At 42.7% G+C, this 27,541-nt stretch overlaps 2 protein-coding genes across 5 annotated transcripts in view; both read right to left on the reverse strand.

Moving 5' to 3' along the window:
• Positions 1-5,153, reverse strand: part of LOC139578267 (protein MON2 homolog) — a 52,204-nt gene extending 47,051 nt beyond the window's left edge. For 2 of the 4 annotated variants that reach the window (XM_071405659.1, XM_071405658.1), the window contains exon 1: positions 4,689-5,153. In XM_071405659.1, coding sequence (XP_071261760.1) covers positions 4,689-4,796 — 108 coding nt within the window. In that variant the 5' untranslated portion in view covers positions 4,797-5,153. The remainder of the gene's footprint in view (positions 1-4,688) is intronic. The other 2 variants (XM_071405661.1, XM_071405660.1) reach the window with 1 other exon arrangement.
• Positions 5,154-8,908: 3,755 nt separating this feature from the next.
• Positions 8,909-27,541, reverse strand: part of LOC139578269 (sodium- and chloride-dependent GABA transporter 2-like) — a 45,221-nt gene continuing 26,588 nt past the window's right edge. Inside the window, exons 8-15 of the mRNA XM_071405662.1 lie at positions 16,247-16,350; positions 15,173-15,297; positions 14,145-14,257; positions 12,973-13,110; positions 12,360-12,462; positions 11,931-12,031; positions 11,494-11,664; positions 8,909-11,328 (exon numbers count right to left, since the gene is read on the reverse strand). Of these exons, the coding sequence (XP_071261763.1) occupies positions 11,164-11,328; positions 11,494-11,664; positions 11,931-12,031; positions 12,360-12,462; positions 12,973-13,110; positions 14,145-14,257; positions 15,173-15,297; positions 16,247-16,350 (1,020 nt within the window). The 3' untranslated portion in view covers positions 8,909-11,163. The remainder of the gene's footprint in view (positions 11,329-11,493; positions 11,665-11,930; positions 12,032-12,359; positions 12,463-12,972; positions 13,111-14,144; positions 14,258-15,172; positions 15,298-16,246; positions 16,351-27,541) is intronic.

Consider the following 27,541-nt stretch of genomic DNA (forward strand, 5'->3'; position numbering starts at 1 on the left):
CATAAATATTCCATTTACATAAGTATTCAGACCCTTTACTCAGTACTTTGTTGAAGCACCTTTGGCAGCGATTACAGCCTCGAGTCTTCTTGGGTATGACGCTACAAGCTTGGCACACCTGTATTTGGGGAGTTTCTCCCATTCTTCTGTGCGGATCCTCTCAAGCTCTGTCAGGTTGGATGGGGAGCATTGCTGCACAGCTTTTTTCAGGTCTCTCCAGAGATGTTCGATCGGGTTCAAGTCCAGGCTCTGGGTGGGTCACTCAAGGACATTCAGAGAAATGTCCTAAAGCCACTCCTGCATTGTCCTGGCTGTGTGGTTAGGGTCGTTGTCCTGGTTAGGGTCGTTGTCCCAGTCAGAGTCTGAGCGCTCTAGAGCAGGTTTTTCATCAAGGATCTCTGTACTTTGCTCCGTTCATCTTTCTCTTGATCCCGACTAGTCTCCCAGTCCCTGCTGCTGAAAAACATCCCCACTGCATGATGCTGCCACCCACATGCTTCACCGTAGGTGATGGTGCAAGGTTTCCTCCAGACAAGACACTTGGCATTCAGGCCATCTTGGTTTTATCAGACCAGAAAATCTTGTTTCTCATGGTCTGAGAGTCCTTTAAGTGCCTTTTGGCAAACTCCAAGTGGGCTGTCATGTGCCTTTTACTGAGGAATGGCTTCGTCTGACCACTCTACCATAAAGGCCTGATCGATGGAGCTGCAGAGATGGTTGTCCTTCTGGAAGTTTCTCCCATCTCCACAGAGGAACTCTGGAGGTCTGTCAGAGTGAACATTGGGTTCTTGGTCACATCCCTGACCAAAGCCCTTCTCCCCTGATTGCTCAGTCCTGTCTTGGAGCTCTACGGAGATTTCCTTCAACCTCATGGCTTGGTTTTTGCTCTGGCATGCACTGTCAACTGTGGGACCTTATATAGAGAGGTGTGTGCCTTTCCGAATCATGTCCAATAAATTGGATTTACCACAGGTGGACTCCAATCAAGTTGTAGAATTGGTACACTTACTGGAGAGCTCTTTTGTCTACACCCATTCAGCATCATTCACACCCTTTTAAGCTTTAGCCCCACCCATCTCTTTAAGGATTCACATGTGAGGCCATGTACTAAACAACAAAAGATTTCAAGACTAAAAGCTGGTTATACTATGGGTGTGTTTGTAAATGTAATCTGGAGTGCCAGAGTGTGCTCTGGGCATGCGTAAACTAAGAGCATTGTCAGATTGTCCATTCGTAAATTCAGAGCGCACACTGGACGCTCCGGCCGAGGAGTAGGGTTGATCAGAGCGTTCTGACCTAACAACAAGCACCTAAGCTAACTGGCTATTGTTGGCTAGCTACTTCCAGAGACAAATGAGAGAACAGCTCACTGACCATTTTACTCGCCCTAGCAGAGCTGGTTAGTTTAGACATGTAGCTAGCTAGCAAAAGAATAAACCATAATCCGAACTGATAACATCACTACCCTGCATGAATCTGCAGGTAGCCAACCAATCAGGTTCAATGTTAGCTAGCCTACAAATGGCTCTGAGATACAAATAATATCACTACACAGATCATACAAGTAACGTAGCTAGCAAGCTAACAGTACACTAACTTGAAATTAAAAAGGACTTTCTGACAAAATTAGAAATGTGTAATATCTGAAAATGTAGCTAGCTGTACTATCTTATCCATATACATGGATGGACGCACGCTCCTCCCTGTCACGGATGCCATGGTAGCTCTTATTTTGAAGATGTAAACCTGGAGACAGGTGTTTTTACAACAGCTTTCTGTGTGTTCTCTTTTCTACTCCGTCTGTATATTTGCAGTCAAACGCCTTAGCTGTCATACTCTAATTCCACTGATTTCAAAACTCGGTCTTCCAGAAAGTGGATATTAAGACTAATGCAGATCTACTACGTGATATCTTTCAAAAAAGCTGCGTTAGAAAGGATTACCTACACACACTGACCAGCTCATGCTATAGACAGAAGCATGCTACATGGCAGACCAATCCGAACTCATCTCTCAGTATGTCCAGCCCACTCATTATCTCAGCCAATCATGGCTAGTGGGAAGGTTGCTGGCTTTTTCCATGGCTAAACCAACTAGGCTTGTAATTTAACAAATGTATTTGTATTTACAGATGACATACATGTTTGTTGTTAAGGCACATGAAAGTTCACATGTTCCAGAAGGCATTTCTGCCAAAAAACACATTTTGATACAAATAAAAAACATTACACTCAAATGGCTCTCCTGTGAAATAGTGACGCGCGACATACACCTAGTTTCCTGAAACAAGTCACATATAATCAAGCAAATAGGTAAGTAACAAAACAGGTCTGGTGTGTTTAGGCAAAGTGACATCATGTAAACAAGTGTCTGCATTTGGCTTACCAGAGGACTAGGTTAATGCTTGTGGCAATGCTTCAGGCATTTGTACTGTAAAACACAACGCACGAGCATAACCTCCTCCGCAGTATTGTTCTCATGATAAGCCAATTGATGCAATGAATACCACAAGGCATAGTCCAAGCACTTGTGGTAAAATGGAGACAGTCAGTACTCAGCATGTAAGCTAGATGCAGTAAAAAAAAGAGCATCATTCCAATTTCTACTGAAAACCTGCATCAGCTTAACCTTGGACAGTTTGTGAGATCGACATCTGGAAAGGAGCAGCTTATCTCTAGCTAGTTTAGAGAGGAACGCTAGATAGCAGTATTCTCAGTTTGAAAGGCATATCTTTCCTCCCATATGGAAAATATTTAGCTTGATGAAGTAGACCAGGCATCATAGTTGTTTTCACATATAGTCCTCTTAAAAGAACCGATCTCAGTCCTTTTTAAAGTGAACTCAGTTATTTTTCTATTCACACTAACCTTACTTTTGAATAAAGACTCAACTCATTTGCCAGTTCACTTCACCTATTTTCACGTCCGAGTCCTCTTTGCATTCACATTGCTCTTTAGAAAAGGGAACCAGGATATTTCTTCCAACATTACCTCAATGCACTCTTGGTTTTTACAAAGTGCAGGGCAAGACATTTGAACAGAACGTATCGGACCGCTAAATATACCTACTTAAATTTTGGAAGCTAATACATTGCATTTAGTTAAAATAAGACCTAATAATATTATCTTCTGATTATAATTAACAGAATAAATAGCAGAGGGATACTGCAGATTAAATAATGCTGTAACTGAAAATTGTACACCCAATGTAAGCTACTGCCTAAGAACTAGCATTGATTTTGTACTCTTAGTTGCAATTCCAACCAAATATGGTGTCTTCTCACACTATATATATAAAATATATATAGACATTTTTGTGGATCCTTGACAATTGCTAATCAATACCCAAAAAAGGCACGTTTTTTTCCAGCGAACCTGGACATCAACATCTCTCTTTCGTGGCACCAATGTGCTGGGTTATGGCAGGGGCAATTGTGTTGCAGTAGTCTAGTGCATGGTGTGGGAATAATGATGAACCAACCTGGGGAGCATTGTGTTCACATTCCCCTAAAAAAAGTGAACCAGACCGTGCAAGTCAAGCCAAGAAAATTTTTATATTCTGCCATTAATCACAACACTTGGGATGTAGCATTTCTGACCAATGCAGTGGCAACACTAAGCATCTTCATTTTGAAAATCATTGAAGCTCAAAATTGTGAAAAAGCTGATTCTGACATCCACACAAAACAATGGACGTCCCATCATAGAATGTAAAGTCAGTATTTGACAACTGGCTACTGTTCACACCTAGACCTTGGAAAAGCATCCCAAAATCTTTGGCTTAGTTATAAAAATCTTCGGCATCCATGTAGCCAGCAGATCTAACCCGCTTGCTTACAGCTGCACTAGGGTCATACAGCATTCCTGTGTATATTAAGAAACTGCGAAGCCGGTGCGAGATATGGCTCGGAAAACGTACCTCAATCCAGGGATGAGAAATGCGTTGTACTCCAATTTGTCCATTATCCCAAATGAAGTGTTAAACCGAGAAGATTGAACAAGTGCTAGTTTTTAAGTAAACTGCTGTTTTCATCCTCATGCTAGCTAGCAGTAGGAACAGCAGCCGTTATGGAATGCATGTATGGTTGAACAACAAAGGAGCTAATTGGCTGACACTGCCATTCCAAAATGGCTGCTGTTACCTAGTATGAGGATGAAAAAGCCAGATTTCCAGAAAACTAATAGTCTTTCAATCTTCTTGATGTAACAGTTAGAATACTGGGACGATTCGGAGTACAACGCATTTCTCATCCCTGGATTGAGATACATTTTCCGAGCCATAGCTTGTGCCGGCTCCGTAGTGTCTTCATATACACAGGTATGTTGTCTGACCCTAGTTCAGATGTAAGCAAGCGGGACAGATCTGCTGGCTAGCAACCATGCAGCCTTCACAACTGGGTATCACCCTATTATTTCTGATGGTAAACCCTAATAATAACCCTTACCTAACCCAACCAGTTTTAAATGTCTACTTCAATTAAGTGACGTCAGATTGAAACGTCACAAGGATCCATTTAGACTTCCTATTTATGATACATGTCGCGAGCGCTCGCATCACAACATCAGCAGTTGCATTGAAATGTATAATCAGTGGTGAGGTGGCAAAACATCACATAACACACAGTGGAGTGAAACTGAGCGAAAGTAAGAGAGGAATTGTTAGCTATAACGTCAGACAGCCATAACTACCTCTTTGACTGGGGGGAATTTCTTCTTGCATTCCATGGACAGGGACCGCAGATCCGTCTGCATGTTCTCGAGTAATTTCTTCACCGCTTCGGGGCTACTAGTCGACATTTTGGATGATGTATTCGACCCAAATATCAAATCTTGAAATAATAATAAAGCAATCGTAAGATACTGGTCCCTTGCCTACTTATTCAGCCCCTTTGAAAACGAAAAACGGTATGGACCTCAGCAAGCGTTCACTGACACAAGTCAATATTCCAGTTTTCTACTTTGCCCATAGAGAATGGAAGGGATGACACGGGCATAAGCTTGTCCACAACAAAAAAGCCTAGACGGTGGTGTCATAGATTATCATCACTAGCACAATTCTAGTGACATTTATATGGTTAAAATTTCTCAGTTTTACCCGTAGTTCCTACGGCTCCAGCAGTCACCATTGCAAGCAACGTTTCAATCCCACAATGCTTTGGTAGACATTGGGAAGATCTCAATTGTATTCTCCCTGCGCCTCTCTCCTCGCTCATCGTCCCCTTCTCAAAACCCATTGGAGAAGAAGGTAAGAGGGGCGGGACCTCTGGTTTTCTCATCCAATGGCTTTTGAGAAGCAGAGGAGTAGCGAGGACGTGAGAATTACATTTGAGATCATCCCATTGACACGTCACTTGCACTACCGTAAACATGACCGGATTCCAGCAGAATGATTCCAGCGTCCTCGTGTGGAGTAATACAAACCAATTCATGTAGTATTTTGTAAGGCAATGTACAGGTAACTGCCAAAATAAATGAGGGATCAATGAGGGATACAAGGTATATTGAAAGCAGGTGCTTCCACACAGGTGTGGTTCCTGAGTTAATTACATAATTAACACCCCATCATGCCACAGACGACGCAATCGCAATCACACTGCACACTGCCCTAACCCATCTGGACAAAGTAATACCTATGTAAGAATGCTGTTCATCGACTACAGCTCAACATTTAACACCATAATACCCTCCAAACTCGTCATTAAGCTCAATATAGACCCTGGGTCTCGACCGCGCCCTGTGCAACTGGGTCCTGGACTTCCCGACGGGCCACCCCCGAGTGGTGAGGGTAGGTAACAACATCTCCACCCCGCTGATCCTCAACACTGGGGCCCCACAAGGGTGCGTTCTCAGCCCTCTCCTGTACTCCCTGTTCACCCATGACTGCGTGGCCATGCACGCCTCCAACTCAATCATCAAGTTTGCAGACAACGCTTCAGTGGTAGACTTGATTATCAACAACGATGAGATGGCCTACAGGGAGGAGGTGAGGGCCCTCGGAGTGTGGTGTCAGGAAAATAACCTCACACTCAATGTCAACAAAACAAAGGAGATGATCGTGGACTTCAGGAAACAGCAGAGGGAGCAGCCCCCTATCCACATCGACGGAACAGTAGTGGAGAAGGTGGAAAGTTTTAAGTTCCTCGGCGTACACATTACGGACAAACTGAAATGGTCCACCCACACAGACAGCGTGGTGAAGAAGGCACAGCAGCGCCTCTTCAACCTCAGGAGGCTGAAGAAATTTGGCTTGTCACCAAAAACACTTACAAACTTTTACAGATGCACAATCAAGAGCATCCTGTCGGGCTGTATCACCGCCTGGTACGGCAACTGCTCCGCTCACAACCGTAAGGCTCTCCAGAGGGTAGTGAGGTCTGCACAACGCATCACCGGGGGCAAACTACCTGCCCTCCAGGACACCTACACCACCCGATGTCACAGGAAGGCCAAAACGATCATCAAGGACAACAACCACCCGATCCACTGCCTGTTCACCCCGCTATCATCCAGAAGGCGAGGTCAGTACAGGTGCATCAAAGCGTGGACCGAGAGACTGAAAAACAGCTTCTATCTCAAGGCCATCAGACTGTTAAACAGCCATCACTAACATTGAGTGGCTGCTGCCAACATACTGACTCATCTCTAGCCACTTTAATAATGAAAAGATGTTTGTAATAAATGTATCACTAGCCACTTTAAACAATGCCACTTTATATAATGTTTACATACCCTACATTACTCATCTCATATGTATATACTGTACTCTATACCATCTACTGCATCTTGCCTATGCCGTTCGGCCATCGCTCATTCATATATCTTTATGTACATATTCTTATTCATTCCTTTACACTTGTGTATATAAGGTAGTTGTTGTGAAATTGTTAGGTTAGATTACTTGTTAGATATTACTGCATGGTCGGAACTAGAAGCACAAGCATTTCGCTACACTCGCATTAACATCTGTTAACCATGTGTATGTGACAAATATTTTTGAGGGGATTTGCTTAGTGTCATGTATAAAAATGCCCAGTTGCTCATTTTTGTGGGTACCATGCTTAGAAGAAGAGAACTCAGTGATGTTGAAAGAGCAGTCTCAAAGGAGCATAGGGCTGAAAGGGGGTTGGTCTCTCTCTCACTCTCACTCTCTCTCTCTCTCTCTCTCTCTCTCTCTCTCTCTCTCTCTCTCTCTCTCTCTCTCTCTCTCTCTCTCTCTCTCTCTCTCTCTCTCTCTCTCTCTCTCTCTCTCTCTCTCTCTCTCTCTCTCTCTCTCTCTCTCTCTCTCTCTCTCTCTCTCTCTCTCTCTCTCTCTCTCTCTCTCTCTCTCTCTCTCTCTCTCTCTCTCTCTCTCTCTCTCTCTCTCTCTCTCTCTCTCTCTCTCTCTCTCTCTCTCTCTCTCTCTCTCTCTCTCTCTCTCTCTCTCTCTCTCTCTCTCTCTCTCTCTCTCTCTCTCTCTCTCTCTCTCTCTCTCTCTCTCTCTCTCTCTCTCTCTCTCTCTCTCTCTCTCTCTCTCTCTCTCAATTCAATGTAAGGGCTTTATCTCTCTCTCTCTCTCTCTCTCTCTCTCTCTCTCAATTCAATGTAAGGGCTTTATCTCTCTCTCTCTCTCTCTCTCTCTCTCTCTCAATTCAATGTAAGGGCTTTATCTCTCTCTCTCTCTCTCTCTCTCTCAATTCAATGTAAGGGCTTTCTCTCTCTCCCACTCTCTCTCTCTCTCAATTCAATGTAAGGGCTTTATCTCTCTCTCTCTCTCTCTCTCTCTCTCTCTCAATTCAATGTAAGGGCTTTCTCTCTCTCCCACTCTCTCTCTCTCTCTCTCACTCTCTCACACTCTCACTCTCTCTCTCTCTCTCTCTCTCAATTCAATGTAAGGGCTTTATCTCTCTCTCTCTCTCTCTCTCTCTCTCTCTCAATTCAATGTAAGGGCTTTATCTCTCTCTCTCTCTCTCTCTCTCTCTCTCTCTCTCAATTCAATGTAAGGGCTTTATCTCTCTCTCTCTCTCTCTCTCTCTCTCTCTCTCAATTCAATGTAAGGGCTTTCTCTCTCTCCCACTCTCTCTCTCTCTCTCTCTCTCTCTCTCCCTCTCTCTCTCAATTCAATGTAAGGGCTTTATCTCTCTCTCTCTCTCTCTCTCTCTCTCTCTCTCAATTCAATGTAAGGGCTTTCTCTCTCTCCCACTCTCTCTCTCTCTCTCTCACTCTCTCACACTCTCACTCTCACTCTCTCTCTCTCTCTCTCTCTCAATTCAATGTAAGGGCTTTATCTCTCTCTCTCTCTCTCTCTCTCTCTCTCTCTCTCTCTCTCTCCATTCCATGTAAGGGCTTTCTCTCTCTCTCTCTCTCTCTCTCTCTCTCTCTCTCGATCTCAACCCAATTGAACACTTATAGGAGATTCTGGAGCGGCACCTTGCTTCGACAATCATCAACCAAACACCAAATTATGGAGAATTTCTCATGGAAGAATGATGTCGCATCCCTTCAATAGAGCTCCAGAAACTTGTAGAATCTATGCCAAGGCACATTGAAGCTGTTCTGGCAGTTGGTGGGCCCCATTAAGAGCCGTTATGTTGGTGTTTCCTTTATTTTGGCAGTTACCTGTATGTGCTCAATAGTAAACACATACTGTAGCATGACATGTTTTAATATTTCTTTAGAGGAAAAATTAAAGGCCTACAGCACACACATGGCTTGAAATCATTTCAGTTGGGTTACTGACATACTCATGGCTTTTGATGATAATACTCTGCTTCCATCTGCTGGCCATCAGGATACATACAGTCTCTCTCTCTCTCTCTCTCACTCTCTCTCTCTCTCTCTCTCTCTCTCTCTCTCTCTCTCTCTCTCTCTCTCTCTCTCTCAACAGTCTTCGGAAATCTTGGTGGAAAAGAATGACATTGTATGACACATAATTTTTTACACCTTTTAATATAAATGTTTTTATTTTACAATGTCAGTTGTAATGATACATGTGAACGGTACTCAGCTTTGCACTGGACATGTCATTGGCAATACTGACGAACACATACTGGAAGTGTAAGAGCTTATACTTTTCAAAGTTGTTATTGTATGATATGGCAAAGTAGATGATGATATAATTAATTAATGAATAGGCCACAATATAAGCAAATAACAGACTTTGCGAGACTTTTCATTTTTCCAAGGTAAAAGGTATGAAACTCAAGTTCAGTATTACGGGAAAACTCTTTCTCTCCAGCTTCTCACCTCTAAGCTGCTCGCTATGATGGTATACTGTAGTGTACTGTACAATGATTTCAAATGCCAAAATTCTGTACAACAAAAATATATTGAACACAATCCATACTTTCACTAGTTTTTAAACTATGTTTCTCATGTGCTTTATCACATTTTGGACTTGGTATACAGTTTAGAAATATATATATATACGATTGTATACATTTTTTTTTTTAAATCAAGCCAAGGATGAGAGCAATGCAAATATCCTGGTTTTACATTTTAAAGTACTTAAAAAACCTAACATAGGACTACCCACTGGGCAAAAAAATTGTTGAATCAATGTTGTTTCCACATAATTTCAACCCCCAAAATGTATGTGATGATGTTAAATCAATGGAGGAAAATGTATTGGATTTGCAAAAAGTAATCAACGTAGGGGCATTTTGTCTTTTTTTCACCCAACTTTGAACCTAAATCCATTGACATGTTGAAAATTGTTGTTGATTTCATGTTGAATTCACGTTAGTTGACAACTCAACAAAATGTAAATCAAAACTAGACGTTGAGCTGACGTCTGTGCCCAGTGGGTATGATTAAAATGCTAATACACAATGATTATATGTCCAAGTAAGCTTTTGAATCAAAGAAATACATTTACAGTATGTCTGACTTAATCCTAAACTCAAACAACAACCTTAGGCTAGCAAAGCCTATTCAGTCTGTTTTCTACAGGTTTATTTTATTCCTGCTATGTTAGGTTACTATAATAGAGACAGACACTTGGGCTTCAGATGTATTTTTGATGCAATTCTTCTGACATAAATGTGGATATTAAACTGTATAGGTTGTGTGTAACATATTGGCACTTGCCAATATATTAATGTATAATCATAGTATTCGGAGGCAAAAAAAGTATTGCCTCCGAATAATTATTGCCTCATTGAATTCTTGTTCAATTCTGCATTGCTTCTTGTAACCACAATGACATGGTGCTTTTAGTTGGCATGCGGTTATCGGATTCCTTTATTTGTCATCTAAAAATGTTGTCAGCTAAGGTTTAGCATCTCGGGGTAAATTAACAAACATATTGATTAGATTGATGTATTTACTATATCAACTGATATGACTGTAGCAAGTTCAACATAATGCACAAAAATAATACCTAATCACAGTGTCTCTCACAGCTGAATATAAATCAGGAGCAACCCTACATGAGAACATGGTAGAGGGGGGACAGACGGAGGGATTATGTTGTAAAGCATTGTTACGATGTGCTGTATGAGGCAGTCCTTTCAACTAAGTACTGAATTAAACATCACAATGTAACTGTACTGTATTCAACTGAAACTCTACGACTGTGTTTGGAATGAAACATTCCATTCCGCCAGAAGCTAAAACTAACAACTTGAAGTAGTATTCGTACAACATGTGCCGAGCTGAACATCAGAGATGTCCATGAAAAAAAGGAAAACAAAAAACACATCCTTAGAAAGCAGATGTGATCATCAGACAAACATTCTCAAGTCTCAACCACAATGGACATATAACAAATCACTGAATCACACCATTTCAATGTCTGCTAAACTTCGTCATTGGCGAACTAAATCAGCACAACCCAGCTAGAGTTCCTGGTTGATCAGGCAACAGTGTGAGGCAGAAGTGGCGAGCAACTGTCCCGTGGATGGAAGTGTAGATGGAAGAGCCAGTAGCATTGCGTGTGTGAACATCAGTACATACACGATTTAACAACAGCACCTGAAACAGTAGTCTATATTGTCTCTGAGAGACCTTGCAGGAGAGAAAGAGCCAGGGCACAGCAGCACCAGTGTCTCTGCATCTGTGCTCATTTGGCCGCAGTTGTGCAGTTATGAGGTATCGTTGAGGAGAGGTTTGGGACGGGCCCAGGGCAGATGCCATGTCGAGGGGAGGGACATGGGACCTCACAAGGCCTGGGTCCACGTTCCCAGCTCTAGCAGTTGGACTCCTTCTCGTTGACGGGGAAGTAGCCTTCCTTGGTGGGAGGGTGTCTCTGACGGAGGCTGTCCCCATCGGCAGCAAAGATGGCCAGCAGCTTCTCTTGCTCCTTCTTGGTTTTGGGTAAGTCAGTGGACGGTGTGGTCAGGATTATAAAGCGCTACAGAACAACAGAGGAAATAGACAAGACAAGATTGGTTTGTTGTATTGGTTTGTATATATTTCTAAGTTACAGTAGCTTAAGCCCAAAAAATTGACAATAGCAAACAGGAAAAAAGTCAGTGGGGGTAAGGAGTGAAAACAGTGGGTGGTGTGTGTGACTTACCTCCTTCAGGGTGCCTTCCACAGAACACATTTTGATGACCACCCAGAGGGGGACACAGAGCATGGAGGACAGGGCCAGGAGCCAGCCCAGGCCGTAGCCCCACCAGGGGTACACATACTCATTGTTGTACTTCAGAGGGGTGTACTTGATCAGGGAGAAGGCAAAAGTACCCTGCGGAGGTAAATAGTCCATCAGCTCTGTCTTCTTGACAGTCACTGTTTGCTACGTCCTAGGTTTATTCTATTTTTTTTTGCATTGATTTAAAAACAACAATAGTGACTTGCTTTCATTTGAGATCTTACCACTTTCTAAAAAATCTTTGTGAATTTGATGAGCCTTGCTGTGCGATGGTAGATGCTTTTTCAATAGTCACCACCAGAGGTCAATCCTCAGTCAAAAGACAGAACAGGGTTTTGGTTCAAAAGAAAAAGACTCACTAAGCAGGTAGCAGGAGTGAAGTACATCCAGCAGTATTTGATAATAGGCCCAGGGCGGTAGCCAATCATGTCCTCAATGTTGTCATAGAAACGGTCAGCACCTACAGGAACAGTGAGGAAAGAGAAGAATAGTGAGGCAGGAGTCAGCAAGGGACAGATACACATTCCCACAGTACTCATTTGTAAGGCATCTAACTGGTTGCTCAAAATAGTACTAAGTCTCATCAAAAAAGTGTTCAAAATGGTCCAATAATATCACATTCAGTTAGTTGTTCCACTCCCAGATGCCCTTTCACTTCTACGGAGAGAAGACTAAAGCTGAAGCCCAGAGGATCGATGAACAGTGCTTATGTCGTCAATTAAAATACCCCATTTGTCATGCTAATGCCCCCCTCAACACATACCCACATAACTTGGCTAAACACTCACCATAAATCCAAGCAATGCAAACTGTCTCAAAGACAGCCACAAAGAGCAGGCACATCCCACTGGCAGCATAGTAGTCAAAGAGTTGGAAGACGTACATGCCTCCCTGGAGAGAAACATGTGTTACGTTACGGCAGGGCAGCTAGGGACACACTCTCTGTTTTATCAATGCCACACGTAGAGCAACATGCAGATGCAAGAAAACATATAGCTCTTTTTGGGGAACATTCATTCAGATTATGAAGTTTAGCCTCCGTATATGGTCTACGATGTATGTAGCAATATACATTATAGAGCATACATTAGAGAGCCTATACTTCCTACACAGACTGAATGTTCCCCAAAAGGAGCTAATTGTATTCCTGATGTCAGTATCCTATGGTTGAATGGCTCTTTTTTTAGCAAGTGTAGTAACTTTCAATACACGTGACCAGAAACTCAAAGCCCTTAATGAAAGGATTAAGGATTTCATTTTTGTTTATGAAGACAGTTCTGAGACATGACCATAGGTAATTGGGGTCAGAGCGGAGAGTTGGGGTCAGAGCCAGGGTCAGCCATTTTATCAGCTACCCTTGACCAACTGGGGTGCTAGGGGGCACTGTGGACAGTGGCATACCTCGGTCAGCATGATGAGACCCATGAGGAAGGAGAAGATGGCCACCGCCAGAATGAAGAGCTCTCTGCGGTTCTTACGACGAAACGTTTTAGGGTACATGTCCACCATGGCCGTCACCAGACTCTCCACACACACAAACTTCAGGAGGGGAGAGAACAGAGGGGATGCTTTGTTACTGATAAAGAAAAACACCATTGTGGACATTGTTAGGGGCAGAGTTTGAAGGCATTTTGTGTGTGTGTGTGTGTGTGTGTGTGTGTGTGTGTGTGTGTGTGTGTGTGTGTGTGTGTGTGTGTGTGTGTGTGTGTGTGTGTGTGTGTGTGTGTGTGTGTGTGTGTGTGTGTGTGTGTGTGTGTGTGACAAATGGTTTGATGAAGAATGCGAAAACCTAAGAAAGAAATAACATTTGAGTCATTTAGCAGACACTCTTATCCAGAACAACTTACAGTAGTGAGTGGATACTTTTTCATACTGGTCCCCAGTGGGAAGCAAACTCACAACCCTGGCATTACAAGCGCCATGCTCTACTAACTGAGAAACACAGAAGATGAGTGAGAGGAGACAGAGAGAGGAGAGACAGACAGAGGCAGAGCGAGAGAGAGAGAGAGAGAGAGCGAGACAGAGAGAGAGAGAGAGACAGACAGAGAGAGAGCGAGACAGACAGACAGACAGACAGACAGACAGACAGACAGACAGACAGACAGACAGACAGACAGACAGACAGACAGACAGACAGACAGACAGACAGACAGACAGACAGACAGACAGACAGACAGACAGACAGACAGGCAGGCAGACAGACAGACAGACAGACAGACAGACAGACAGACAGACAGACAGACAGACAGACAGACAGACAGACAGACAGACAGAGGCAGAGCGAGAGAGAAAGAGAAAGAGAAAGAGAGAGCGAGACAGACAGACAGACAGCAAGAGAGAGAGAGAGAGAGAGAGAGAGAGAGAGAGAGAGAGAGAGAGAGAGAGAGAGAGAGAGAGAGAGAGAGAGAGAAAGAGAGAGAGAAGACAGACAGACAGACAGACAGACAGACAGACAGACAGACAGACAGACAGACAGACAGACAGACAGACAGACAGACAGACAGACAGACAGACAGACAGACAGACAGACAGACAGACAGACAGACAGACAGACAGAGCTGTTCTAGTCTCACCTGGCTGTCCAGCCCCAGAAAGACGATCATGATGAAGAAGAAACAGGCCCAGAGAGGAGAGAAGGGCATCATAGACACAGCACGGGGGTACGCTATGAAGGCCAGACCAGGACCTGGGACACAGAGGGTTATAACAGGTCATAGAGGAGTCCTAACAGGTCATAACAGGTCATTACAGACTTGTCATCCCGCGAGCAGGACTTTGGATCCATATTGCAACAACGACCTCTACCCGACTGTATTCTAAACTTCTAGGTCATCTTTGGATTCTCTGAACCTTGAAAGTTGACTTCTAAATATTAACATGTCTAATCATCAAGTTCAAGGCGAGCAGGAACTGGCTAGACGTGTATCCTACTCTGCGCCACCATCTTAAGGACCATTAGGCACCATTACTCACCATTACTCACCATTACTCACCATTAAGCACCATTACGCACCATTAAGTACCATTACGCACCATTAAGCACTATTACGAACCATTAAGCACCATTGCGCACCATTAAGTACCATTACGCACCATTAAGCACTATTACGAACCATTAAGCACCATTGCGCACCATTAAGTACCATTACGCACCATTAAGCACTATTACGAACCATTAAGCACTATTCTAAGCACCATTACACACCATTAAGCACCATTACACACCATTAAGCACCAATACGCACCATTAAGCACCATTAAGCACCATTAAACACCATTAAGCACCAATACACACCATTAAGCACCAATACGCACCATTAAGCACCATTACACACCATTAAGCACCAATACAGCACAGTAAAGGGTTTTTCTTTTGAACAGTGTGGGGAATTTACAGTCAATAGCCGCTTACTTGGGGTAGCAATTCTACTTTGACATACTCAGTTGTATTGTTGAAATTCAACAGATGATTCCATCTGACAGCACAAGCACGTACACTTTTTTCAAATGTGGAAAACCATACATTCTTTCCCAACGATGATGTAGAAATTGACTGTCTAGAATGGTGTGTGTCTAACGCTCATTTACAAGGACTACTAACCTGATTCTGCCACCTCTGAGATGGGCACATTTTGCTCATAAGACATGAAGCCCAGGATGGAGAAGATGGCAAAGCCAGCCACGAAACTGGTCCCACTGTTCAGGAAGCATAACGACAAGCAATCTCTGTAAACCCAGAGAGGTAGTCGTCAGGAAGACATAGACCATAATAACAGATACTGTACCACACACTAACCCCTTGAAAACTTCAAAGCAGAATCAATAAAACCTTACAACTTCAAAGCAGAATCAGATACTCTCCGAATGCAGATCAATATACAGAACTGATGGTTAGGTCATTAGGGTGTAAAACAGAACTGATGGTTAGGTCATTAGGGTGTAAAACAGAACTGATGGTTAGGTCATTAGGGTGTAAAACAGAACTGATGGTTAGGTCATTAGGGTGTAAAACAGAACTGATGGTTAGGTCATTAGGGTGTAAAACAGAACTGATGGTTAGGTCATTAGGGTGTAAAACAGAACTGATGGTTAGGTCATTAGGGTGTAAAACAGAACTGATGGTTAGGTCATTAGGGTGTAAAACAGAACTGATGGTTAGGTCATTAGGGTGTAAAACAGAACTGATGGTTAAGTCATTAGGGTGTAAAACAGAACTGATGGTTAGGTCATTAGGGTGTAAAACAGAACTGATGGTTAAGTCATTAGGGTGTAAAACAGAACTGATGGTTAGGTCATTAGGGTGTAAAACAGAACTGATGGATAGGTCATTAGGGTGTAAAACAGAACTGATGGTTAGGTCATTAGGGTGTAAAACAGAACTGATGGTTAAGTCATTAGGGTGTAAAACAGAACTGATGGTTAAGTCATTAGGGTGTAAAACAGAACAAATCACTTATCTGTTTAATCTTATCAGAGACACTTCTGCTTATTGTTTCAATAATCTCAGTCTTATCTAATTAGGTGAGGTAGGAGGTGGGGTGTACAGTACAGTATAGCACAGTACAGAAGAGTAAAGCAGAGTACAGTAAAGTAGAGCAGAGTACAGTACAGCAGAGTAGAGCAGAGTAGACTGGGAGGTAGAGGTGTAAGTGTGTGTTCTGAGGTGAGTCCTGACCTGTAGCAGTTGTTGTTGTACTTGTTGTAGCTCCCCAGGGCAGTCAGACACCCCAGACAGATGGCATACGAGAAAAAGATCTGAGTCCCTGCATCCATCCATACCTAGAAAGAACAGGAAGAAACCAAACCAACCAGCCTTTTCATTTGCTGGGAGAAACCATGGCATTGTTCCTGGCTGATACATTTACTTCTATGAAACACATTATAGAAAGACAGCTATAAACCCCTAATGGTGAGACATTTTATGACCAAATAATTACCTACACGCTCCTCACTCTGTGGTAAACACGGTCACCCCATTTCTCGTCACTTATTATGTCATCACCACCCACCATACAACCACCCAGTAATCTCTGTCTATAGACCCCATACCCCCTCTTCAGTCCTAAGCCCACCCTCTCCACCCTGACAATGTCACTGGGACGCTGGTTATCCATCTCAATGGCTCCTCAACGCCAAGTGTGGTAATTTTCCACCACAGACTCTATGAACGACCAGCACAACACAGTTCCAATTTAAATGAGGGTGCTCTTTGTTCCATTCGGCAAAGTGGTGCTGAAGCAATGGAGGCACGTTTCAGTTGGCTGCCTGGCAGCCAGGAAGACTTCTGGGTTGCATCCCAAATGGCACCCTATTGCCTATGTAGTGCACTACTTTTGACCAGGGCCTATGGGCCATAGCCACTAAGGCAGATGTTCTCATGGTACAGGCTTCTTGGAGTAGCTTGTCACTGCCTGCAACACAGGGTTGTATTCATTCAGAGAAGCCCCCAGTGGATTGGGGCGCTCATTTCGTTTTCTGGTGTTACTCAACATACTCTAAGTGCCAAAATGGAGAAGTGGTTGTGAAAATCTCTCTCTCTCTCTCTCTCTCTCTCTAGTCTAATTGTGTTGCTGTCTTGTTTGTGTTTGTGAACAGAGCCCCAGGACCAGCTTTCTTAGGAGCCTTTTCTCTAGGCTCATCTCTCTGTAGGGGATGGCTTTGTTATGGAAGTTTTGGGAATTGCTTCCTTTTAAGTGGTTGTCTTTTCTGGATTTTGATCATTAGCGGGTATCGTCCTATTTCTGCTCTGCATGTATTATTTGTTTTTTTTACATTGTACACAGAGGACGTTTTTGCAGAATTCTGCATACAGAGTCTCAATGTGGTGTTTGTCTTATTGTGTGAATTCTTGCTTGGTGAGCGGACCCCAGACCTCACAACCATAAAGGGCAATATATCTATAACTGATTCAAGTATTTTTAGACAGATCTTAATTGGGATGTCAAATTTTATGTTTATTTTGATGGCATAGAAGGCCCTTTTTGTCTAGTCTCTCAGATCGTTCACAGCTTTGTGGAAGTTACCTGTGGTGCTGATGTTTAGGCTGAGGTAGGTATAGTTTTTTGTTTGCTATAGGGCAACGGTGTCTAGATTGAATTTGTATTTGTGGTCCTGGCAACTGCACCTTTTTTGGAACACCGTTAGTTTTGTCTTACTGACATTCACTGTCAAGGCCCAAGTCTAACATATTCTGTGCAGAAGATCTAGGTGCTACTGATCATCAGAAAACAGTAGACATTTGACTTCAGATTCTAGTAGGGTGAGGCCGTGTTCTGCAGAGTGTTCTAGTGCCCTCGCCAATTCGTTGATATACTGTATATGTTGAAGAGGGTGGGGCTCAAGCTGCATCTCTGTCTCACCCCACAGCGCTGTGGAAAGAAATTTGTGTTTTTTGCCAATTTTAACAACACAGTTGTTGTTTGTGTAAATGGATTTTATAATGTTTTTCCCCCATCAAGACCCTCATGACAAATTGAGTCAAAAGCTTTTTTTAAATCTACTACTGTTTCTGGTTCCAGTGGCATGCATTGAAACGCATGGCCTTTCATGGCTTTCCTTTGCAAATTACTATGAATTAACAGACTTATTTCCTAAAACTTCATATTAACATGTGGGACATTCATTGAGTGATAAGAAATACCTAGCAGTTCTATTATGCTCCAGCAGTATGTCCGTCCACAATTCAACTATGGGAACATGGAGGCTCTCAACAACAGACAACAGAAAGAGCTGGCTACTATTCGAGAGATAGTTTGTGAAGAGATTACCTCTAAAACCTGTAAATCATTGAATCATTGGCAGTGCTCACTGTTAAAGTGGATACCTATTCAACCAAAGTGGAAAGTCTGGAGAAGACAGCCAATGTGACAGAGGTGCGACTCCATCAAATCAAATCAAACTTTATTTACCACATGCGCCGAATACAACAAGTGTAGACTTTATCGTGAAATACTTACTTACAAGCCCTTAACCAACAGTGCAGTTCAAGAAGAAGAAAATATTTACATAGTAGGCTAAAATAAAAAGTAATAATAAAAAGTAACACAATAAGAATAACAATAACAAGGCTATATACAGGGGGCACCGGTACCGAGTCAGTGTTCAGGGGTACAGGCTAGTTGAGGTAATCTGTCCATGTAGGTGTGGGCGAAGTGACAATGCATAGGTAACAAACGAACAGCAAGTAGCAGCAGTGTACAAGGGGGGGATGCTTCAGCTTCACGTCAGTGGCCATGAAGTGCTTTGAAAGGCTGGTCATGGCTCACAGCATCCTCCCGGACACCCTAGATCCACTCCAATACGCATACCAAGCATAAAAGGCATTTAGCTTGTCTGGTAGGCTCGCATCACTGGGCAGCTCGCGTCTAGGTTTCCCTTTGTAGTCCGTAATAGTTTCAAGCCCTGCCACATCCGACGAGTATCAGAGCCGGTGTAGTAGGATTCAATCTTAATCCTGCATTTGCTTGTTTTATGGTTCGTCTGAGGGCATAGTGGGATTTCTTATAAGCGTCCGGATTAGTCTCCCGCTCCTTGAAAGCGGCAGCTCTAGCCTTTAGCTCGATGCGGATGTTGTCTGTAATCCATGGCTTCTGGTTGGGATATGTACGTACAGTCACTGTGGGGACAACGTCATCGATGCACTTATTGATGAAGCCGATGACTGAGGTGGTGTATTTCTCAATGCCATTGGATGAATCCCGGAACATATTCCAGTCTGTGCTAGCAAAACAGTCCTGTAGTGTAGCATCCGCGTCATCTGACCACTTCCGTATTGAGCGAGTCACTGGTACTTCCTGCTTTAGTTTTTGGCAGGAATCAGGAGGATATAATTGTTGTTAGATTTGCCAAATGTAGAGCGGGGAGAGCTTTTTATTTATCTCTGTGTGTGGAGTAAAGGTGGTCTAGGATTGTTTTTCCCCTGGTTGCACATGTGACATGCTGGTAAAAATTTGGTAAAACTGATTTAAGTTTGCCTGCATTAAAGTCCCCAGACACTAAGAGCGCCGCTTCTGGGTGAGCATTTTCTTCTTTGCTTATGGCCTTATAGAGTTGGTTGAGAGCGGTCTTAGGGCCAGCTTCGCTTTGTGGTGGTAAATAGACGGCTACGAATAATACAGATGAGAACTCTATTGGTAGATAGTGTGGTCGACAGTTTATCATAAGGTACCCTACCTCAGGCGAGCAATACCTCTATTAGACATCGTGCACCAGCTGTTATTGACAAAAAGACACACAACCCCACCCCTCGTCTTACCAGAGGTAGCGTCTCTGTTCTGCCGGTGCACGGAAAATCCCGCCAGCTCTATATTGTCCATTTCTTCTTTCTGCCACGTCTCGGTGAAACATAAGATGTTACAGTTTTTAATGTCCTGTTGGTTGGATCATCTTAATAGTAGGTAATCAAAAAAAAATTCTAACGATTGCACGTTGAGGAGAATGGAAGGCATTGGGAGTTTACTCGCACGCCTCCGGCTTCTCAGAAGCATCCCCGATCTGCGTCCCCTTTTCCGGCGTCTTTTCTTCACGAAAAAGGCGTGGATCTGGGCCTGTTCCAGTGAAAGCAGGATATCCTTCTCATCAGACTTGTTAAAGGAAAAAGTTTCTTCCAGTCCGCTGTGAGTAATCACTTTTCTGATGTCTAGAAGTTATTTTTGGTCATAAGAGATGGTAGCAGCAACATTATGTACACAATAAGTAAGTTAAAAAATAAGTTACACAACACAAAAAAAAAATCTGTAAAACGTCAGCCATGTTCTTCGGCACCATCTTTATCCATGACCTGGAAATAGTCAGTTAAAAGGGAAAATCAAACTCCTAAAAGAGAAACAGAATCATTTGAAAAATCACAGGACTTGAAACTGGCATGGAAGCGGGCAACCCAACTTCCTTCATGATCAATCTTTTCTATGAACTGTTCGGACAGGAGCTGCTGGGTCCCATGCTGCTGATTAACATTGCGCATTGCATGGGTCAACTCCACAACGGATCTCGTTGTATGATTGTTGGATCCACAGCTTTGAAGTCAAGCAGCGAATTGTTCGTCTTGCAGCGGAATCCGGGCATCTGACTTATTGAAGGAAGAGGATCAGCATCTACCCAGACCTGAGTGCTGAACTGCTAAAACAGCAGAAGACCTACAACGAGGTGAGATCCCAGCTACGCCAGCTAAACCTGAGATGCGGCTTCATCCACCAAGCAACACACGTTTTCCACTGCTAAGGAAGCTCAAGACTTCTTGGAGAAGCACATCAAACCCAACACACAAGGGGACAAGCCAACAGATCTTTATTCTGGTATGCTATCCATGCACAATCATGCTGCCTAGCCTATGGTTATAATTGGATGCTGCCCTCAGCATAAGACAATGATGAGGAGACCTCTCATGTTTGGGTATAAGGAACAATACTACTATTATTGCTGAGCATTGAACTTGTTATCATTATATTGCCTCCATGGTCCAGGACATTTACACAGTGATGACACCATGCAAATTAATGAACAATGGACAATATATGGATACTACAGCTATCCTATTTTTTACTGTTTAGGCATTAGACTTGCATATGTGTCATAGTTTCTTCTTGTTATCATTTTCATAATTTTTTTTTCATTACCCACCCTTACTCTTCAAGTCTGCTAACTTAATTGTAAAGGTCTGAATTGGTTACTTATTTAGTTTAATTATTATTATTTTTATGAATACCTTAATACCAAAAATATGCTGCTTAAGGAATTTCATATGTAAGGCTGCCACTAGCCGTTATACTACAAACATGTAATTATAGTGCAGGGCGGGGGGAACCGGGGAGGGAGGGCTGGAGGCTAGGGAGGGGGGAAGGCGGGGAAGGGGAATGTTTTATAGAGAGCGTCTTCTGGGTGGGGAGAGACCAATGGGTGGATTTCCCTATGGGTCCTGCTTATTTGACATCCATGGGCTTATCAACACTATAGATAACAATTATGTTTTAGAAAAACAATGGCAACACTAACTATTCTCTCGTGAAATTTGAATTTAAATACTCCTATCAAACGTTCCAGCTGTCATAATATTCTAGCAAGAAACCATATAGATATAGCAATGCTCCAAGAAACACACCTGCTCCAAAATGACGCACATGGAATAGAGAACCATTTCTGAAAACTGGCTGCTTTTTCGTCAGTCCCAAACAAAACTACGGGTGTAATCATAATGATACATAAGAAACTCAAAATCACCGTCCTTGGTAAAGGCATGTTTGGATGACTGAGGTGCCCAAAGTAAACTTCCTGTTACTCAGGCCCAGAAGCTAGGATATGCATATGCATGGTAGTTTTGGGTAGAAAATACTCTAAAGTTTCTAAAACTGTTAAAATAATGTCTGTGAGTATAACAGAACAAATTTGGCAGGTGAAACACCGAGGACAATCCATCCAGGATTTTTTGTTGTCGTTGAGGTCATTGGATTTTCCAATGCTTTTCTATGGGAAAGCCTAATTATTAGGACCCAGATTGCAGTTCCTATGGCTTCCACTAGATGTCAACAGTCTTTAGAAATTCTTCGATGTTTTTTTTTGTAAAATGAAGAAGTATTCGTATTCTTTCTACGTGTCACTCAGGTGGACTCTAGTGTTTTGCAATTTACCGGATGTTGTCAAATCGATCCCGGTAACGGGATTCTAGCCGTAAGGGATCCCTAGGAGATTTTAAATGTATCGTAAGGGATCCCTAGGAGATTTTAAATGTATAATGGAAAGAAAATGGCCTTTATTAATGTGTATGCTCCAAATTCATATGATCCTAAGTTGTATGATTCTCTGAACAGCATGTTGTTGGAATTAACTGAAATCCAGCTGGTTATTGGAACAGACATGAATGCCATTCTGGACACGCGGGACAAATCTAATAAGACCAACTACAATCCACAGGAAACCAAGGTTCTCCAACATATACGCTCTGATTACAACCTCATTGATGCCTGGTGAGCTCATAGCCCTATAGCAAAAGAGTACACTATTCGGCACAAAACATTCTCCAGAATCGATTTCGTACTCTTATTATCTACTCCTCTATTTTATTTAATCAAGAAAATGGAAACTCAACATATGAGCCTGTCTGATCATCATGCTTATTACTGCCAGATACATATATCAGAATATCCTAAAAGAGACACAAGAGGGTGCTTTAATGTCACTTACTACAAAATCATATTTTCTGTGAAGAATTTGAAACTGAATTGAATGAATTCATAATGATTAACAAAAATTCAGTCGACGATCCTCAGATTTTATGGCAAGCCATTAAAGGTTTTATTAAAAACAAAGCAATTGCATTTGCATCTGGGCTGAACAAATCACAATTAAAGAAGATATCAGAATTGGAAAAGTTGTTGACAACGTTAGAACGTTCTCAACAAACACTTTTTTGAGATCATGTAGCGACTACTCAATTGAAAGTCAAGACATAACTAAATCTATTGATAAAACAGAGAACATAATTTGCCATCCATCGAGTTAGACTCAACCATTACTTCCATGGTAATCGACCCAGTCATCTACTGGCTAACAAGCTATTGAATCTGAATCAGGTGAATTACTATCAGAACCCAAATTAATCAACCAAAGACTCTTCAGTTTCTATAAAGAATTGTACACCTCTGATTGTAAATCCACACCAAGCCAGATCGAGTCCTTTTTTAAAAGAATTAAGAACTCCTCTTCTCTCAACTGTGGAAGCCGGCTTCCTGGGAGCCCAAACCTTTCTCCGTGAACTCAAGAGGGCATTGGATAACATGAGTAGGCAAATTACCTGGTTGGGACAGTATGTAGTGTTATTTTATCGTTATTTTATTGTTGCTCTTTAATTATTTGTTATTTTTCTAATTTCTTATTTTTTCATTTTCTTTTTTCATCGTTTTCTTTCTTAGTTCAGTTTATTTTAGTAAATGCTTTCTTAACACTTATTTTTCTTAAAACTGCCTTGTTGGTTAAGGGCTTGTAAGTAAGCATTTCACTGTAAAGTCGACACCTGTTGTATTCGGCGCATGTGACACATGAAATATACTTTGATTTGATTCTTGAAATCAATTTCAAATGTGACTCGTTTCAGGAAACTAGGCGTATGTCGCGCATTACTACTTCACAGGAGATCCATTTGAACGTAAACTTGTTAAAAAAATCTAAATGCGATTTTTGGCAGAAATGCCTTCTGGAACATTTGAACCTTCATGTGCCTTAATAACAAACTTGTATGTCATCTGTAAATACGAATAAAATTGTTAAATTACGTGCCTAGTTCATTTAGCCACAGAAAAAGCCAGCAACCTTCCCACTAGCCATGATTGGCTGAGATAATGAGTGGGCTGGACATGCCGAGAGATCGAGTTTTGAAATCAGTGGAATTAGAGTATGATAGCTAAGGAGATGGAGAAAACACCTGTCTCCAGGTGAACGCTCAACACCCATTGAATATGGCCGGTGTCAGTAAACGTTGGCAAAAAAGTGTAATTAAATTGTTGCCAGCAGCACAGTTGCAGTCACCAACGCTCTGGATAAGATAAAAACAGCCTATCCAGCTCTGCTAGGGTGAGTAAAATGGTCAGAGTGAGCTGTTCTCTCATTTGTGTCTGGAAGGAGCTAACAAGCTAGCTAGCGTTAACCAGTTAGCTTGGATGCTTGACTGCTGTTGTTAGGACATAACGCTCGAAACAACCCTACTCCTTGGCCAGGGCATCCAGTGTGCGCTCTGAACGCTCCAAGAACGAAACGCTCTGAATTTACGAACAGACAATCTGACAGCGCTCTGAGTTTACAGGCGGGGATATAGCTTAAGAGGGTGTGAACGATGCTGAATGGGTGTAGACAAAGAAGAGCTCTCCAGTGGGTGTACTAAAACATTCAAGGGGACAAATTAATACGATGAAAATACTACACAGTGCCTTCGGAAAATATTCAGACCCCTTGACTTTTCCGCATTTTGTTACATTACAGCTGTATTCTTAAATAGATTAAAAATCATGATCAATCTACACACAATACCCCATAATGACAAAGCGAAAAAAATGTTTTTGCAAATGTATTAAAAATCAAAAACAGAAATACATTATTCAGACCCTTTGCCATGAGTCGAAATTGAGCTCAAGTGCATCCTGTTTCCATTGATCATCCTTGAGATGTTTCTACAGCTTGATTGGAGTCCCCGACCCCTCCTGTCTCAGCCTCCAGTATTTATGCTGCAGTAGTTTATGTGTCGAGGAGGTTAGGGTCAGTCTGTTATATCTGGAGTATTTCTCCTGCCTTATCCGGTGTCCTGTGTGAATTTAAGTATGCTCTCTCTAATTCTCTCTCTCTTTCTTTCTCTCTTTCTTTCTTTCTTTCTTTCTTTCTTTCTTTCTTTCTTTCTTTCTTTCTTTCTTTCTCTCTCTCTCTCGGAGGACCTGAGCCCTAGGACCATGCCTCAGGACTACCTGGCCTGATGACTCCTTGTTGTCTCCAGTCCAGCTGGCCATGCTGCTGCTCCAGTTTCAACTGTTCTGCCTGCGGCTATGGAACACTGACCTGTTCACCGGACGTGCTACCTGTCCCAGACCTGCTGTTTTCAACTCTCTAGAGACAGCAGGAGTGGTAGAGATACTCTGAATGATCGGCTATGAAAAGCCAACCGACATTTACTCCTGAGGTGCTGACCTGAATCAACCTCGACAACCACTGGGATTATTATTATTTGACCCTGCTGGTCATCTATGAACATTTGAACATCTTGGCCATGTTCTGTTATAAACTCCACCAGTTACTGCCAGAAGAGGACTGGCCAACCCTCCATAGCCTGGTTCCTCTCTAGGTTTCTTCCTAGGTTCTGGCCTTTCTAGGGAGTTTTTCCAAGCCACCGTGCTTCTACACCTGCATTGCTTGCTGTTTGGGGTTTTAGGCTGGGTTTCTGTACAGCACTTTGTGACATCAGCTGATGTAAGAAGGGCTTTATAAATACATTTGATTGAAAATTGATTGATTGACAGTGCATGTCAGAGCAAAAACCAAGCCCTGAGGTTGAAGGAATTGTATGTAGAGCCCCAAGACAGGATAGTGTCGAGGCACAGATCTGGGGAAGGAAACCAAAACATTTCTGCAGCATTGAAGGTCCCCAAGAACACAGTGGCCTCCATCATTCTTAAATGGAAGAAGTTTGGAACCACCAAGACTCTTCCTAGAGCTGGCTGCCCGGCCAAGCTGAGCAATTGGGGGAGAAAGGCCTTGGTCAGGGAGGTGACCAAGAACCCAATGAGCTCTAGAGTTCCTCTGTGGAGATGAGAGAACCTTCCAGAAGGACAACCATCTCTGCAGCACTTCACCAAGCAGGCCTTTATGGTAGTGGCCAGACGGAAGACACTCCTCAGTAAAAGGCACATGACAGCCCACTTGGAGTTTGCCAAAAGGCACCTAAAAACTATCAGACCATGAGAACAAGATTCTCTGGTATAATGAAACCCAGATTGAACTCTTTCGCCTGAATGCCAAGCGTCATGTCTGGAGGAAACCTGGCACCTTCCCTACGGTGAAGCATGGTGGTGGCAGCATCATGCTGTGGGGATGTTTTTCAGCGGCAGGGACTGGGAGACTAGTCAGGACTGAGGGAAAGATGAACGGAGCATAGTACAGAGAGATCCTTGATGAAAACCTGCTCCAGAGTGCTCAGGACCTCAGACTTGGGCGAAGGTTCACCTTCCAACAGGACAAAGACACGAAGCACACAGCCAAGACAAACGTAGGAGTGGCTTCTGGACAAGTCTCTGAATGTCCTTGAGTGGGCCAGCCAGAGCCCGGACTTGAACCAGATCTAACATCACTGGAAAGACCTGAAAATAGCTGTGCAGCAACGCTCCCATTCAAACCTGATAGAGCTTGAGAGGATCTGCAGAGAAGAATGGGAGAAACTCCCCAAATACAGGCGTGCCGAGCTTGTAGCGTCATAACCAAGACGACTCGAGGCTGTAATCGCTGTCTAAGGTGCTTCAACAAAGTACAGAGTAAAGCGTCCGAATACTTACAGTACCAGTCAAAAGTTTGGACACTATTCAAAAGTTTTACTATTTTCTACATTGTAGTATAATAGTGAAGACATCAAAACTATTAAATAACACACCATATGTAATACTGTAATAACCAAAAAAGTGTTAAACAAATCAAAATATATTTTATATTTGAGATTCTTCAAAGTAGCCACCCTTTGCCTTGATGACAGCTTTGCACACTCTTCAGGTTCTCTCAAGCAGCTTCACCTGGAATGCTTTTCCAACTGTCTTGAAGGAGTTCCAACATATGCTGAACACTTGTTGGCTGCTTTTCCTTCACTCTGCAGTCCAACTCATCCCTAACCATCTCAATTGGGATGAGGTCGGGTGATTGTGGAGGCCAGGTCATCTGATACCGCACTCCATCACTCTCCTTCTTGGTCAAACAGCCCTTACACAGCCTGGAGTTGTGTTGGGTCATTGTCCTGTTGAAAAACAAATGATAGTCACACTAAGCGCAAGCCAGATGGGATGGAGTATCGCTGCAGAATGCTGTGGTAGCCATGCTGGTTAAGTTTGCCTTGAATTCTAAATAAATCACAGATAATGTCACAACCACACCATCACACCTCCTTCTCCATAATTCACGGTGGGAACCACACATGCGGAAATCATCCGTTCATCTACTCTGCGTCTCACAAAGACACGACGGTTGGAACCAAAAATCTCAAATTTGGACTCATCACACCAAAGGACAGATTTCCACCAGTCTAATGTCCATTGCTCGTGTTTCTTGGCCCAAGCAAGTCTCTTCTTATTGGTGTCCTTTGGTAGTGGTTTCTTTGCAGCAATTCGACCATGAAAGCATGATTCACGTGGTCTCCTCTGAACAGTTGATGTTGAGATGTGTATGTTACTTGAACTCTGTGAATAATTTATTTGGGCTGCAATTTCTGAGGCTGGTTGGTCTAATGATCTTATCCTCT

The sequence above is a fragment of the Salvelinus alpinus genome, chromosome 6, assembly GCF_045679555.1.
Source record: "Salvelinus alpinus chromosome 6, SLU_Salpinus.1, whole genome shotgun sequence".
Taxonomy (NCBI): domain Eukaryota; kingdom Metazoa; phylum Chordata; class Actinopteri; order Salmoniformes; family Salmonidae; genus Salvelinus; species Salvelinus alpinus.